Below are 15236 nucleotides of genomic sequence, written 5' to 3' on the forward strand. Positions count from 1 at the left end.
GTTTTGTCAAATAAGTACGTATTAACAGTAAATAAGAAAGGCAAAAAATTCCCACTTTCATTTTATTGTGTCTAGTTATCTACATAATTATACATTTCAATAATTTCGAAAATTACATTCTAAATAAGTTGGCACAAAATTTCTCATTTCTTAATTCTACTTCACATCAAATAACATTAATACTTATACATTAATATTTTAAGTATAATAGACACCAATAATATATACTTGTGCTAATGTTAATAAATAAGTGGTCAATTATTTGGGAACAACTCACGTCGAAGACATTATACTTTTGAACCATGACTATTATATTAGTTTAAATTTTTCGTTTTCCTGGGATTTTTATAATCTGTAAAGTTAACGGACATAAAAAACAATGCTATACAAAGTCGAAAAAATTTAGTCTATATTTAAAATGCTTTGAAATTTCGGTGAATGCGTTTAATCTCTCCAATATATTTAATTAGTATTGAAGTCATGCAAAGGACATGTATCACGACTACCAGCCATAGCATAGCTGGTATAACCCCCTTACGACGCATATGTAGAGAAAATAAACCACTTTGCCAAAACCACTTTAAAGATTTTGTTCGTACGTTTAGAGAAGCATTTAAGAAAGCACTAGATATCAAATGGGGTGTTTGAATAAGTAAGAAGGAAAGTTTTTGACGCTTAAGTCGTCTTAAGAATAAAATAACAATACGGAAGGATTGTCAAGAGTGCCATAAAGGAGCATCATAGAGCCCCCAAACATAGAGGCCATCATGTATAGCAATTGCATAGCAAAGTGGAAAATGAGCTTGAGGTGTACTTATTAATTTTTAATGTTTATCATTATATAATCTGTAATTTTAACTACTCGTGCGTAAATATTCTAAGAATAGCGCAAAAAATCAGATGATTGTCCTTGATTTTCTTAAAACAAAACATAAATATGTTTGTCATCAAAAGTAATCGGAATTTTAACTGCCAGTTTTTTATTCAAGAGTGCCTTCGACATATGAAGTCGTTCTAATTAATAATAAACCACAACTATATTTAAAAAAAATCGTAATTCTAACATCCATTTTAAAAATACATTAATAAATAAAATGCCTAATTGGTTTTCGTCTTAAGAGTTCGTCATAATAATAAGCATTTTATGCCCGTAGTAACAAAAAGGAAGGAGGCAATAAATATTAAAATAAAATCATTTTCTTATCATAACGAATTTTCGATTTTTTCCTCATAAAGAATACCGTGCTGTACCCTCATTATCCTCAGCCGGACGGAGATGATCAGTACATTCATTAAATTGTAGATGAACGTATTTTTTTCCATGTCTGCACTCGCACTATTTGACCACCATGATTGATAACATTACTATTTTATTTTATTTTATTTTATTTTATTTTATTACATTAAAATAGACTAAAAAAAACAATTAAAAATTTGATTTGATTAAAACACTTATTAACAACGACTAGGCTTTTCGACTTAAAACAAAGTTTAGATATCAGACTTTTAAATATTAAGACCTATATGTAAGTATATCGTTGGCGAGTAAATTAAGATGCACGACACCTATATCAATTATATTACCACATATTTTTGAGTGATTAATGATTATTATTTAATCTAATATCGTCTAAAAAGTTTACTTAATCTAACATTCAAAAGTGTCAAAATTACATTAAACTTCACTTGTAAAAGTCTCACATTCTCTTGAATTGTATACAAAATTGGTACTTACTATACGTCAGTCATTTTTGGAATGTTCATTTATGCTTTAAATGTTTACGTTTGAAGAGATTCTTCAAATGATTCATGGGTCAGTCTTTTTTCCTGTTTTCTTTCGGTACTTCAGCCTTAACTTCCGCTTCTGTATTCGGTTCACGATATTCTTCGATTTCTGGTGATTCTGTTTCAGTGCCGATATCGTGGACTCGTCGTTTGGAAGCTTCTTTCTTGTAATGCATCAAAGGCTTGGTCTCTACTACGCCGTAAGTGACCCCATCACCATGTTCTAATTCCATAAGCAATTCTTTCGTAAGTTTTGCATCCGCCTCACTGATCACATAGTCCTTTGTTGATACTCTATCCTCTATTGGCGCGTATTGAGAAAGTGATTTTACCGAAGAAATACGCCATTCGTCTACCATCAGCAGGTGTTTATTGAGATCCCAACCTAAACACAAAAACATTTTTTTTATATAAATTTAGCCAAAATCGTAAGGGTTGATTCGGATAGATCATACGGAAAGAATTATCAATCCGAAAAGGTGGCTGCAAGTATGGACCGCCTTAAGCCAGACTCGGTCAAGTCCATAGTATTTTGGACAAGTCTACGTTCCTAGCTTTTATTATACCTATAGCATCTCTGAAGGGTATGTAATATAGTATGGGTAATGTATGTATAATTTTATTATTATGGTTTGAGGGCAAGCTCCAGATGATTGACGTGTTTTATTTAATTTTGTAAGATCACTGCGATCTACAGATTAGTCGTAAGATTAATGAAAAGCGAATACAGTTTTAATAAATATATTACGAAATGTGGGTTGAAGATATTTGAAGATTTTTTTAGAAATTATGTTGGTGCTTCTGATCTCAAACTTCCATAATTAAATAGCAGCGCGCAGTGAAAACGTAGGCAATGTTTAGTAGTAGAAATAGCCATTTTGTAATCGCCATTTTGTTATCTACCTCCAAAATAATTAAGCAATTTTAATTTAAAAATTAAGTATATCAATAATTCATTTATGAAATAAGCTCGATCTAATTTGAGTATCCGCGAAACAGAAGAATATGTTTTCTTATGTTTTATTGATTAGCTTAGTGTGGCCTTATCATGTCGCGGCGTCAATCACTGCAATCGGATTTACATTACACAGATTTTGTGATAGGGTTGATATCGGGAAGTGAAATTCCAAGAGCTAAAGGATTCAACCTAGATGACTTTGAACATATTTTAAAATTAGATATAGTTCATTAAGGACAAGTCAAAGTTATTTAGGGATTTTTTTATGCCCGATGATTTTAACTGTACCATATGTACCAGGCATCAGCAATAGAGCTAACGCTTCACATCGAGAAGCCTGTGTCGTTAGCATTTTCAGCACGCGTGACTTATCTAGGTAATCTTTGCTTTCCTAATTAAAATGCTGTGCTGTTTTAAATCTCCTCATTTTCTTAACTTCTGTTAGCGAGCACATCTCCTAAATCGTCCGTCATCTTCTGTTAAACTAATAAAACACCTAACATTTTATTGGTTATTTCCTTACCTATGCGCATCATACCCGTTTTAATTCTCATCCATTCTCGTTGAACAATTCTATTAACGTATTTCATTAGGTCGTAAGAAGGCTCAAATTTGAATTCATTAAAAACGTGAGTCTCTATAGGTTCCCGGCTCCAATCAGTTGTTTGTATTGTGCGGCATACCTGCGCGAAAGGTCTCTCCTCATTCGGAGCTTGGTAAACGGGCTGCAATGTAAATATTATTATAGAAATTACGATCGGTTAGCTGTCGATTAGCGATTATCACTAACTCACCAAGGGCACATCGTTGATTACACATATGATAACGGAAAGGAGAACAGCATGAAAGTAAGCACGCAGAATATCATCGTTCATTGCCTTTTCATTAAGCAGCACATACATTTTCCGGTCTTGAACATTGGGGATTATGATATACTTTCGGTTCTCGTAGACGTCTTTGATGTTCTTTAAGTGTGACGCCTTTGGATATTTTTTTTTAATGAGATCCTTTATGGACATTCCCATTTTAATTTGGAAACCACACAATTTGAGGTCTGAAACAATCGTTTATTCGAAATCATGAAAACGGGAAGGTTTCGTCCGAAGTTTAATTTCATTTAAACTCATTAATAGCTATGAAAAATGCAAAATAGTTTGTATTGATTTTTCTGTCTTTTCCGTAAGTCCCTGTATGGAAGCCTAATGTTCATTTTAATCGAGCATAAAGTCTTATAAAGAGCATTGTGTATTACCTAATGTATGCGAGCCCATCTGATAAAAAGCGACTGGTTCGCGTCTGTTCACTTCACACGGTGTTGCAATTCTTTCTTTCGTTAAATATATGTTGATAAACTCCAAAAATCTAGGTTCATTCATAGTCCGTAAACAAACAGCTCTTACAGCAAAATAGTTGAACGCTATATGAAGCATCATTATGAAAACGAAAATAAACGCATTGCTCCTGAAAATATTACATAGTATGAAACATGATGAATTAAAGTGTTTGTGTAAAACACAACATATTTTTATAACAATTTATATAGTGCATATTATAAAAGAAAAACATCACTCACGCACTTCCGAAACTATCTTTAAATTGGATATAGATGTGGGCACATTGTAAAAGTCCGTCAACTAAGAACGAATTTTACGTAAATTCTATTAGGAATGTATTTTTCATGTTTCCGTGTTAACCGTTATTATAACTGGTAATTTTGCCTACCAGTGTCACTCACACATGAATTATTATTTTTCGGAAAATACGTCGTATTTTTTGGGAAGGAATGATTGCTTGAAGCCGTGTGGTCAGTCTATGGGCTTATAACGCTGCGATAACTCAAATATTGAAACTACAGGGACAATTTTTTTCATAGTATTAAATCATCAGGGTACCATAGGAGACGCGGGTGTAGTTTCAAGAGATTCGTTTTTTTTTTTTCATAGAATTAGCGATAGTCCAATTATCGACTCTAAACAACCCGATCTACCGATCAGCCGAGACCGTCTCTGCGGTAACAGCGCATTGCAGGAGTGATGTGTTCACGAGCAGTATTCCTTCGAGACACGCACACGGTATTGCAACATAAGTCCTTTGTATAATAACGTTCCTGAATTTTTAATCTATTCTATTATTTATCGATTTAAAACGATTGAAGTGGTGCGAAGATAGTTAGTCTTCATGTTTACTGTTAACATTGTTACCTTTGCGTAAATGTCGTTCTTGCCAGTATTATGTATGATAAATGTTCACGATTCAAACAATACCTTTAAATGTATTATTAAATACTGTGGTGATTGTTTTCTGAAAGCGCTACAGCAAAAAATAGTAATCGTAAAATAACGGGCATGCTAAAACAATCCTTGGAATGGATTGAGGTTTTTTTGAATGATTACAATGCTTTATTACAAAATACATAAATATGTGGGTTATCAAGAGAACAAATTTTCATTTTCTTACCCAAAAACAGAGATAATAAACAAAGCAGTAAAAGAAGCAATAAGATTGACAGCTGTCTCTTGAGCTGAGTCTTTGGCAGAAACATCGGCCATGTTGCCTCTTACTGCATGGTGTTGCGTCATAGCTGCTCTTGTGGCACCACCTATGTATATTAAATAAAGAATTGACATTATGCGTATATGTTTAAATAAAGAAAACGATTCACACAAAATAAGATATTGTGGTTATGAAGACATTTCAATAAAGATAGACACGTGTGTCTGCAAATTATCTTCACCTGAAACTCCAACAATTGCCTTCATAACAGTGCTCACACACAGTACGACTGTAGTGTAGTTTTTGAAGTATGGCAGAGCAATTTCAATACACATCGCTGCGTCGTTTAAAGTGTCGGCGTAAAGCCTCCATTTTTTGCTGTACGCATCCAAACACGTTCTGCAAGGGAAACAGTTTTTTAACAGTACCGTTTTTATTTTATAAAATCCTAACCTATCAGTTTTATTAATTAACATTTCAAAACAATTGTATTTCTATACATTTGAAAAACAATACATAATACAATAAAATTCAGGAGAAAATTGGAAAGCCGTCATCAACCCGCTTGCGTTATACTTTAGTTTTTTTTTTTTTTTAAAGCTTGGGAATCCATTTACGGATACCCGGTCGAGGGGTAACGGTAACGGACCGGATTATGTCGGACTCCAGCGCCTCCTAAGAGGAAGAAGGGGAGATGAGAAGGGCCGAGGTCCTCCACCTCCCCCAATTTCTCACAGGAGACTACGCGTTGACAAAGGCGCGCGGAAGCACTTGCCCCGCAGAACGACCACCGACTAAACCCCATCGAGCTCCACCACAAAGACTACACGAAACTTACGGTACCGCGGTGCGCGCCGAAAGTCTCGCCTTAGCCGGTACCCGTACTAATGTTAAGACGGGATTTCATCCCCGGGAAAATCCCGAAGAACCTCGTCTCGGGAGACACACCGTGAGCGGCGCACAGGAGCCACCTTGCACCGCTTCACCACCAGACCAACAGTCGAGTGGCGGGCGCCCCCGCACCCGGCACTCGATAGTCCCTACGAGGGCTGAGCGGCGGCCTCTCGCACGCGCCGTCCACCCCGCCTTTTGCGCTGAGAAGCTGAAGAGGGATCCCATTCCCTTTCGCGCTCCTCAGCCTCACGAAGCGCCATGACCAAGTCACAGAACCCGGCCATGGCCTCTCACGAACTCCGGTCCTCTACCATACGGGCGACGACAACCCGCAAAGAGGCCCTGCCCCAACGCCGCGACGAGGTTTCGCCGCGGGTGCTCCCACCGTGGGCACGCTTCTAGCGCGTGCTGAGTGTCATCGTCCGGGTGCCCGCACTGGTGGCAGCCCGGATGTGGCTCCCTTCCGCAGACTCTCCACAGATACCTCCCGAAGCATCCATGCCCCGAAAGGACCTGGGTGAGGCGAAAGGAGAGCTCACAGTGTCGCCGGTCCGACCATGCCTCCAGCACAGGCACCAGTGCCTCGAGCGTGCGCTGACGAGTGGCCGAAGTTCGGCCGAGCTCCTCCAGCAAGCGCTCTCTCCATTTGGCATACGCCAGACTACGCGCAGCACGCCTCCACCGATCGATAACCGACGGGCCGGGTGTCCGTTCCCGAGTCGAGGACTGTGTTCTCCGTCGGTATGTCGCGGCCAACATTTCGGCCTAGGTCCCACGGTAAGGATCCGGCGAAGGCACAGGCCACATCCTGAGAGATGGTGCGGTACTCTCTGATGACCCTCACAGCCAGCGCCCGCTGAGCTCTGAGCAGCAGAGCCGCGTTTCGCGCGGTAAGTGCGGGCGACCACACGGGATCACCGTACAGGGCCATACTGCGCACCGCTCCCAGGTACAGTCCCCGGATACCGGCGCTGCATCCACCGGTGAGCAAATCCCTCCCCAAGTTAGTTTATGTAACTTCGACTAAAATCGAAAATAGAAATTATGCCACAAACAAATTTATTTATTTATTTATTTACTATTATTATATATTTTTTTATTATACAGATTATTATGGTAACAACTCGTTGTACTCCTATTTATACGTTAGGGAGGTAGGCGGGCATATAAAAATTGAGGCGACTAAAATTTTTTATTTCGCCCAACAACCGAGATATTCTGCTCGTTAGGAGTCAGCGTGGGTCGAGGACCGTGGTCTTCCGTCACCCACCAGTACTTTCGCCATGTAGCTGCGATTGGCTCTTCCGCGTTCGGTCATACACTAGGAAGAGTACTCACCGAAACACGCAAACGGAGTGGAATATTTATATTTATATATACCTAGTCAGGTCATAAATTCTGTCACAAGTTTAATGTAAAATAATTGAAACAAGTTTCTTCATTATGTAACCATTCATATACCAAAATGAACTTAACAAAACATAGATTCTTATGACACTAAAGTTTATTCAAAATGACCTCCGTGATTTTGAATACAGGCCTTCAATCTGCGCGGCCAGTCGTCTATCGCAGCACGAACGAGGTCCATGTCAATATCGGCGGTTGCCTTAATCAAGGATGTCTTGAGTGACTCCAAATTGGGATGAGGCTTTGAGCACGCCTTTTCCTCCAAGTGTTGCCATATCTTATAATCTAACGGATTCAAATCTGGACTGGAGGAGGGCCAGTCTTCGTGCCGGATGAAGTCGATTTTACGCGCCGCCAGCCAGTCTTGTGTGCTCTTCGCTCTATGAGCTGGCGCCGAATCTTGTTGGAATAACCAGTGCCTGTTATTGAACATGGTATGAGAAACCGGTTCCACAAGGTTCGTCAGGACTGTATTTTGATACACAACTGCATTCGTTTTTACACCTTTCTCACAAAAATGTTCCTCTGTTAAGCCCCAATAAGAAACTCCCAACCATACCATGAGCGAGGATGGAAAATGACCTTGTTGGACACGCGGAATACGGTTGCTCGCTTCTTCACTACTGTGTGCGTACACCTTATCATTTTGTTTGTTGTAGCTCTCTTCTACGGTAAAAATTTTTTCATCCGAAAAAAGAATTTCCCGATATTTTTTTCCCGCGTACTGCTTCAACAAAGCGCGGCATCTCTTCAGTCTCAGGTCCATTAGACGAGCATTCAAGCGATGTCCTGTTTTTCTTCGATATGCCCGAAGCTCTAAGTCTTCATTTAACACCCTTTTCACCGTGGTTCTGCTTAACCCCATCTGAAGGGCCAACAGTTTCTGCTTACGTTTGGAATTTCTTTGAATTCGCGCCTTCACAGCTTTTATCACTGCTGGAGTCCTAACAGACCGAGGGCGACCACTTCTTGACCTGTCATCTACACTAGAGTCTTCATTGTATCGTTTGATGGTACGATAAACGAATCTTTTGGTTATATTCAAATTTTTCAGTATGTTAAAAATTTGAATTGGTGCGTAACCGCAACAATGCAACGCAATAACCGCAACACGGTCTTCTTTAAGCGTCCACTCCATATTTAAAAATGAGTAAAATTCTAAAAGTATACATTTTTATTTTTATGAACAATTCGAAATTCGAATTCAAAAACTTTTTTATGGCCAGCATTCTAAAAGAAAAGTTTTTACTGTGTGACAATACTTATGACCTGACTAGGTATATATATATATATATATTTTTTTTTTTTCTTTATTTAGAAACGATTTTTAAATATGATTCTGCACAAATGTACCAATGGTCGTTTGGACGCCCTGATCTACATTAAAGAGTAGATAATTTCAGTAACTACATACTTGTTGTAATAAATTAATAATATTACATCCTCTACTCACCCATGAGTAAAAGCAAAGAGTATCCTGCCTAGATGACCACAACCGTCTTTAATGACCCATGTCACTGTTGCAGCGAGTGGAGTAGCAGTTGTATCTCCAACACCAACACCTCTAAGCACTTCTTGAGTAGCTAAGGTACCTGTTGTTAAGTGGAAAGTAATTTCATTGTTATTATAACCCTCTTATAAGAAGTAGTGCTCAATTGAAAAAGCAAAAAGGCAATTTTTGTTGTTCACTCTTCTGTTAAGAAGGAATTCTATATACACGAAATATTGTTATTGGTTCAGATTGTGTGACTGATTGGTAAATGCAGCATTTAAACCGCTTAAGCTACAAACTTGAAATTTCGAAATCGATAACTTACATTATAAGCATTCATTAAGGAAGATTTGTTGGATATTTAACTTGTAAGATGTTAAAATAACAAGAACTGCTGTCTTGGAATTAATTATTTTAAAAGGTGCATGATTCATAACCCTGCTTCTGGATGGAAATAAATTTCAAAGTTTTTATTGGAACGATGACAGGTAATAAAACAGACAAATAAAATATTACCGTTAAAATTTTTTTTTGTCTATTAATCTTAACTATATCTATAAAAATGAAAAACAATGTGCTATTTTCTCTTTATTTGTGTGATAAGACCTTGCATGTATGTTTGCAGGTGGGAATGAAATCTAAGCCATTCAGTAATCCACTTAAATACCCACCAAAATTTCATCAATTTTTTATAATTTTATTACATTATTACTTTGTTTTGCCAATACCAGGTTTTTACCAATTTAAACAGTCCATTATTTTGAAAATGCAAAAAAAAAAAAGCTGTATCATATAAAATAAATGTATGTCTTGAAGTATCACTACTTATGGTGAATTTCAATCATTAGGCAAAGCAGGTTGGAATTATAATCAAGCTCACATATAAGTTTGACTTTTTTTAATGCAAGTTTATACTTTTCGGAAGTCATTAATGATTTTCTTTTGTTGCAAAGCTATTAATAATTAGTATACCTGTTATGGTGCTGCAGAAAGCTTGAGCTGTATCCCATATCTGGTAAGCTGAGTAATCTCTGCTGACACTGTCAGGATATCCTTTTGGTAGAAAAACATTCGTGAACCAGTTCCTGAAGTGATTGATCTTTGTTTCATCATACACCACAACCATAGCTTGCTCTGTTTTTAAAGACAAAGTTGGAAATTAATTTAAAATGACTTTTATTAGATACTACCAAAGTATCTTAATTTTAAGTTAGTTAAATAAATTGTACTTACTCAAAACTAAGATATTTCGGTTAAAAAATTACTTTCTAAATTTAAGGTTTTTGGTATTTTTTTAAGCTTTCTAAGATAGAGAGCTCATTCAATATTATATGGGTTTCTTTGCTCATAGATATCAGATGTGCCTAGGCAAAGCCAAATGATTCCTAACAACTCAATATCTATCAAAACCCATTTGAAGAGTAGGTCACAGCAGCTAAATGGTGAGATAGGTAATGAAATGATAGCGTATTATTATTCGTACCTTAGTATTTGTAAAGCTGGTATTTGTAATATACCAGTGGTTTATTACAAATACCTCAAGATGTCATTTGGGGATAGTCACTGGAAATATAAATTACCACCTTTTATTGGATAACATCGACATCATAATATGAGTCCAGTTATTTAACTTGAGACATGAGGTGTATAATATGATCACTGTCCTAGAGTGATGAAGAGGAGCTTCGCGCCCGTACCGCCCACTCCGCCTTCTTCGCTGAAGATCATAAGAGGGATCCCACTCCTCAGCCTCACGGAATGCCATGACCAGGTCGCAAAACCTGGTCATGGCGTTCCGCGAATTATGGTCCTGTAGGATGCGAGTGAAGACAGCCCGCAAGGAGAAGTCCCTCCCTAGCACCGCGATGAGGTCCCACTGCGAGTGCTCCCAACGCGGGCACACTTCGAGTGCGTGCTGAGCGTCATCATCCGGATGCCCGTACTGGTGGCAACCCGGATGTGGCTCTCTCCTGCAGACCTTCCACAGGTACCTCCCGAAGCAGCCATGCGCCGAGAGGACCTGCGTGAGGCGAAAGGAGAGCTCACCGTGTCGCCGGTCCGACCATGCCTCCAGCACAGGCACCAGTGCCTCGAGCGTGCGCTGACGAGTGGCCGAAGTTCGGCCGAGCTCCTCCAGCAAGCGCTCTCTCCATTTGGCATACGCCAGACTACGCGCAGCACGCCTCCACCGATCGATAACCGACGGGCCGGGTGTCCGTTCCCGAGTCGAGGACTGTGTTCTCCGTCGGTATGTCGCGGCCAACATTTCGGCCTAGGTCCCACGGTAAGGATCCGGCGAGGGCACAGGCCACATCCTGAGAGATGGTGCGGTACTCCCTGATGACCCTCACTCCCACCCTCACACAAGGATTAAATCGAGCCAGGTGTCTTTACCGACGGCGTTCAGGTGCGTAGCTTGTAGTTGCATTAGATGAAGAGTAGCTGATTCAATGATTTGAAGAAGCTTCTGGGATCTAGAGGAATTACCAGAAAGGATATTTGTGTTGAAGTCACCCATGATGATAAGATGTGCATACTCAGAGCCAAAAGATTCTAATACTGTTTCGAACTCAGTAAAGTAATCAATATTAGGGGGACAATAGGTGACACCAATTACAGTTTTTACTCTTCTAACACAAACCTCAAGAAAAAGAAACTCCACATTAGAGTTGGTAGAAGATGAAGACAATATTTCATATGGAAACGTGCTGCGGAGATAAATGGCCACACCACCTTCTCTACTGACCGTTCTATCATTACGGATAAGAATAAAATCTGGGAGAGAGAAAGAGGTCGACAGAAGAGTAGGCTTGAGCAAAGTTTCGGATATCAGCATGACTTCGACGTTGGTATTGTAAAATGTATGATACAGTTTGTCATAATAACTGGCTACACTCTGTGCATTGATGTGACATACATTGAACTGGCAGCCAGATTTGTGGTCAAAAGTATGTCGTAAAAAGTCAACAAGGGTGTCGGTGGCTGAACCAAAACTTTCCTCTCCAGAAGAGGTACTGGATTCATTTGCAGAAAAAAAGAATCATTATCAGTATCTGATACACCTGATAAAAAAGACATAAAAAACAAAATTAGAAAAAAAAATATGTCTATTTGTAAAAAACAATAATAACTAAATATATTAAAAAAAAAATAACAATTTGTTCAGATACAATATAAAAGCATTAAAAACCAAAGAGAGAAAAAATAATTAATAACAAACAAAAGGAACGAACTGTATATCTCAACACCACCTGCCAGCTAACACCAATATAAAATATAGAAGATGTAAATTAAATTCAGTGAACATCAAGAAACATTTAGAAAGCATTAAAATAATCAAAATCCAAAACACAAAACAACAGAACAACTACACTATGTCTGGTACGTCTAAGTAGTAGTCTGTAACTGATTTTATACCAAAATACAAATGTTTTAAACTGTGTCATTAACCACCAACTTCATTGGACTGAATGAAAAACAAAACAAATAACAATAAAATTATTGGAATAGAACTTATTATATACAAACTTAAAACTACTTACCTAACAGTAATATACAGGTAATACAGAACAAAAAAAAAAGAAAGATGAAATAAATGAAATAATAAAAATACATACACACTTTTACTACATACGGTAAGTTTCGAGTTGCCTATCTAAAGAACATTAAAGCACCATTACTTCCAAATTTTATGTTTTAGATTTCCTGTCTCAACACTTGAGGAGCCACTGAAGCTTCTGGAAACTTCAACAGCAAAGGGCTCAGCTCTTCCATAGCTGTTACCTTATGACGTGTTCCGTTAGTTGTTTTGATAACTATGATTCCATCCTGAGTCCAGCAGGATCGCATTCCGAAGTGAGCTCTTGCCTTGATAAAATGTGGACTGCCAGGGCTTCGTCAAAAACTCCTTCAATGAAATTGAACAACCCTTAAGGTTAGACTTTGCTCTCCAAACATTGGTTTGATGTTTTCTTTAGTGAACCTAACAAGAATGGGCATGTTATGTTCTGGACTTCATGCACCAAGTCTATGGCATACTTTTATGGATGAAGAAGAGAAATTTTTTAAGGCCAGCTTATTATTTAGCACATTTAAGATGACTGAAGTACAATCCTCTCCGTCAACCTCAGTACATCCCTGGAAAAGCAGTTTTGCATTGCTGCCGAGTTTCCAGACTATCAATCTGTTTCAGGCACTGTGTCCGGAGCAGCCCCAGTATGCTAAAGACCACCTCTCTGAACATAAGGTACTCTTCAGCAACTTTATTTACAGTTTCCTTTGCAGGTCCCGCAGATTGAATCTGTGTTTCAAGTTCACCCATCTTCCGTGTGAAGTTTTCTTCTAGGTTCTTTTGAATAGTTAATATTTCAGCAAGTTGCGAAAGGATGGGCTTGAGTGAGAGGAACAAGATGTCACTTAAATGGTTGAAGGTGTGCTGGCTGGCGGTTTGCAGCTTTATTTATGACACATAAGCTGCTGCAAATGTTATTACCAAATCAAATATACTTGTGTACAAACTGGATGTTAAAAAATATTGATAAAAGATTATGTTTCTAATTTTCAATAAAATTTTATGTTTAAAACATGTCTACACTTTTTTCACACCTACCCCCAAAAAAAAACGATTATTGTACGATGTAAATCCTTCTTTCACATAATGTAATGTACTGAGCTTAAAATTTTGCCAATTGCAAAATAGAAGCCATTGGTTCTCAGGCATTTAATATTATGTAATGGAATGTTATATAGTGTATGGTAAAAGCTATAGTCATATAAATAAAGCCGGAGTCGCGTTTAGTCAACTTAGACCAGTGTAGAGTTCCTCAACCTTAATGAGATGAACAAAAGGTGAAGATCGTCAACTAAAATGTAGGTGTTTGTCACTGTACAAGAGCAAAACTTGGTTTGTTCGTTAGGGCTTAACAAATGTTTGTGAATAAATACCTACATCAAGTTTTGAAAATCTTTTGGCCTGAGACTATCACTAACTTAGAGATCCTTATGGGGAAGTGGTATTGAATTGGTCACACATAGAGAAATCCCAATACTCCAATCCTATCCAAGTGAGCACTGACCTAGAATGTGTCTGGCAAAAGGAAGAGAGGCCATCCCAAAAACGTGGCGTCGCTCAGTAGAGCAGAAACTGGGCGTCTGGGACATAACCTGGGAAGAGGTAGAACAGAGTGCACAAGACCGATGTTAATAGAAGCATTTGATTGCCTACACCTTACGTCTACATAGCTTGCCTACACATTTGCCACCCTACACCACAGCAGAGGGTAATAGGAAACAAAGAAGAAGAGGGTAAACCGAAATTATTTTAACAGCATATTCTAACCAATCGTTTCAATTGCTTTAAATCCTGTAATGTGTAACTACATGCAATCAAATGAATATTGTTACTCTTTAGGTAATTCATATCTACAAAATAAATAGGTTCATACTTACCGGGTGGTTTTATGTAAATGCGTTCGGTACTCGAAGATCCATACTTTTCTTTGACTATAATCTCACCCTCTGGTTGAGAAGACATTGTAAATATTTTAAATACCTAGATTTAATAATGTTTGAATACAATATGTATTGTAGGTAGTTTGTGAGAATTTAAAATTTTCTAGAAATGGTCTGCTGGACTTCAGCTCGGAGTTCGGATATCCGGGGCTCGGGTTGTCGGGAGTACCTCAATATTATTATGTAGGTATTTTAATTCATTGATTTCCACTGTCGTTAAAAAGACATTCGATTCCTAGATCTTGCAAAAGCAACATTGCCAAACAGCCCATTATCATATCTTTCAAACTTTTTGTTCTATTGATGTTTTAGGTCAGAAAGGATTATTTAGGTATTTTTAAATAGGCTGCTCCAATAATCTACTGATAGTGATTGGTCAATATGACGAAGTTAAGCGTCCTCCGCAGTCTAGTAGTAAAGACATCTGATATAGTCTGCGTTTCATTTTTCCCCGCAACCTGCCTTACACTCATAGAATGGGGGGTCGTTGGTCGAAGCCCATATTCTTTCACAAGACGCTTGTAGAACAACTTATCGTCTGCTTTAATCACATTGTGACTTTTTGGCGGGAATACCACGTGTATACGGATTATTTTATTAGTTAATTTAGTGTTTTTGTTTAGGCCTACACGTATAATTATGACCACTGACTAGGTTCTCATTATTCTAAATGAATGTGCTCAAGTATGAGAAAAT

The 15236-nt window shown here is 38.1% G+C and overlaps 1 protein-coding gene across 1 annotated transcript; it reads right to left on the bottom strand.

Moving 5' to 3' along the window:
* Positions 1–48: 48 nt before the first annotated feature.
* Positions 49–14969, bottom strand: LOC149503519 (RUS family member 1). Its single transcript, XM_089728977.1, has 9 exons — positions 14478–14969; positions 10002–10163; positions 8991–9129; positions 5478–5635; positions 5201–5342; positions 3996–4204; positions 3538–3797; positions 3267–3468; positions 49–2170 (listed from the first exon to the last, which is right to left on the bottom strand). Exons 1-9 carry the CDS (start codon positions 14560–14562, stop codon positions 1815–1817), a joined length of 1713 nt encoding a protein of 570 aa, XP_089585103.1. The 5' UTR covers positions 14563–14969; the 3' UTR covers positions 49–1814.
* Positions 14970–15236: the final 267 nt, after the last annotated feature.

This window comes from Bombyx mandarina, chromosome 01 (assembly GCF_030267445.1).
Source record: "Bombyx mandarina strain Sakado chromosome 01, ASM3026744v2".
Taxonomy (NCBI): domain Eukaryota; kingdom Metazoa; phylum Arthropoda; class Insecta; order Lepidoptera; family Bombycidae; genus Bombyx; species Bombyx mandarina.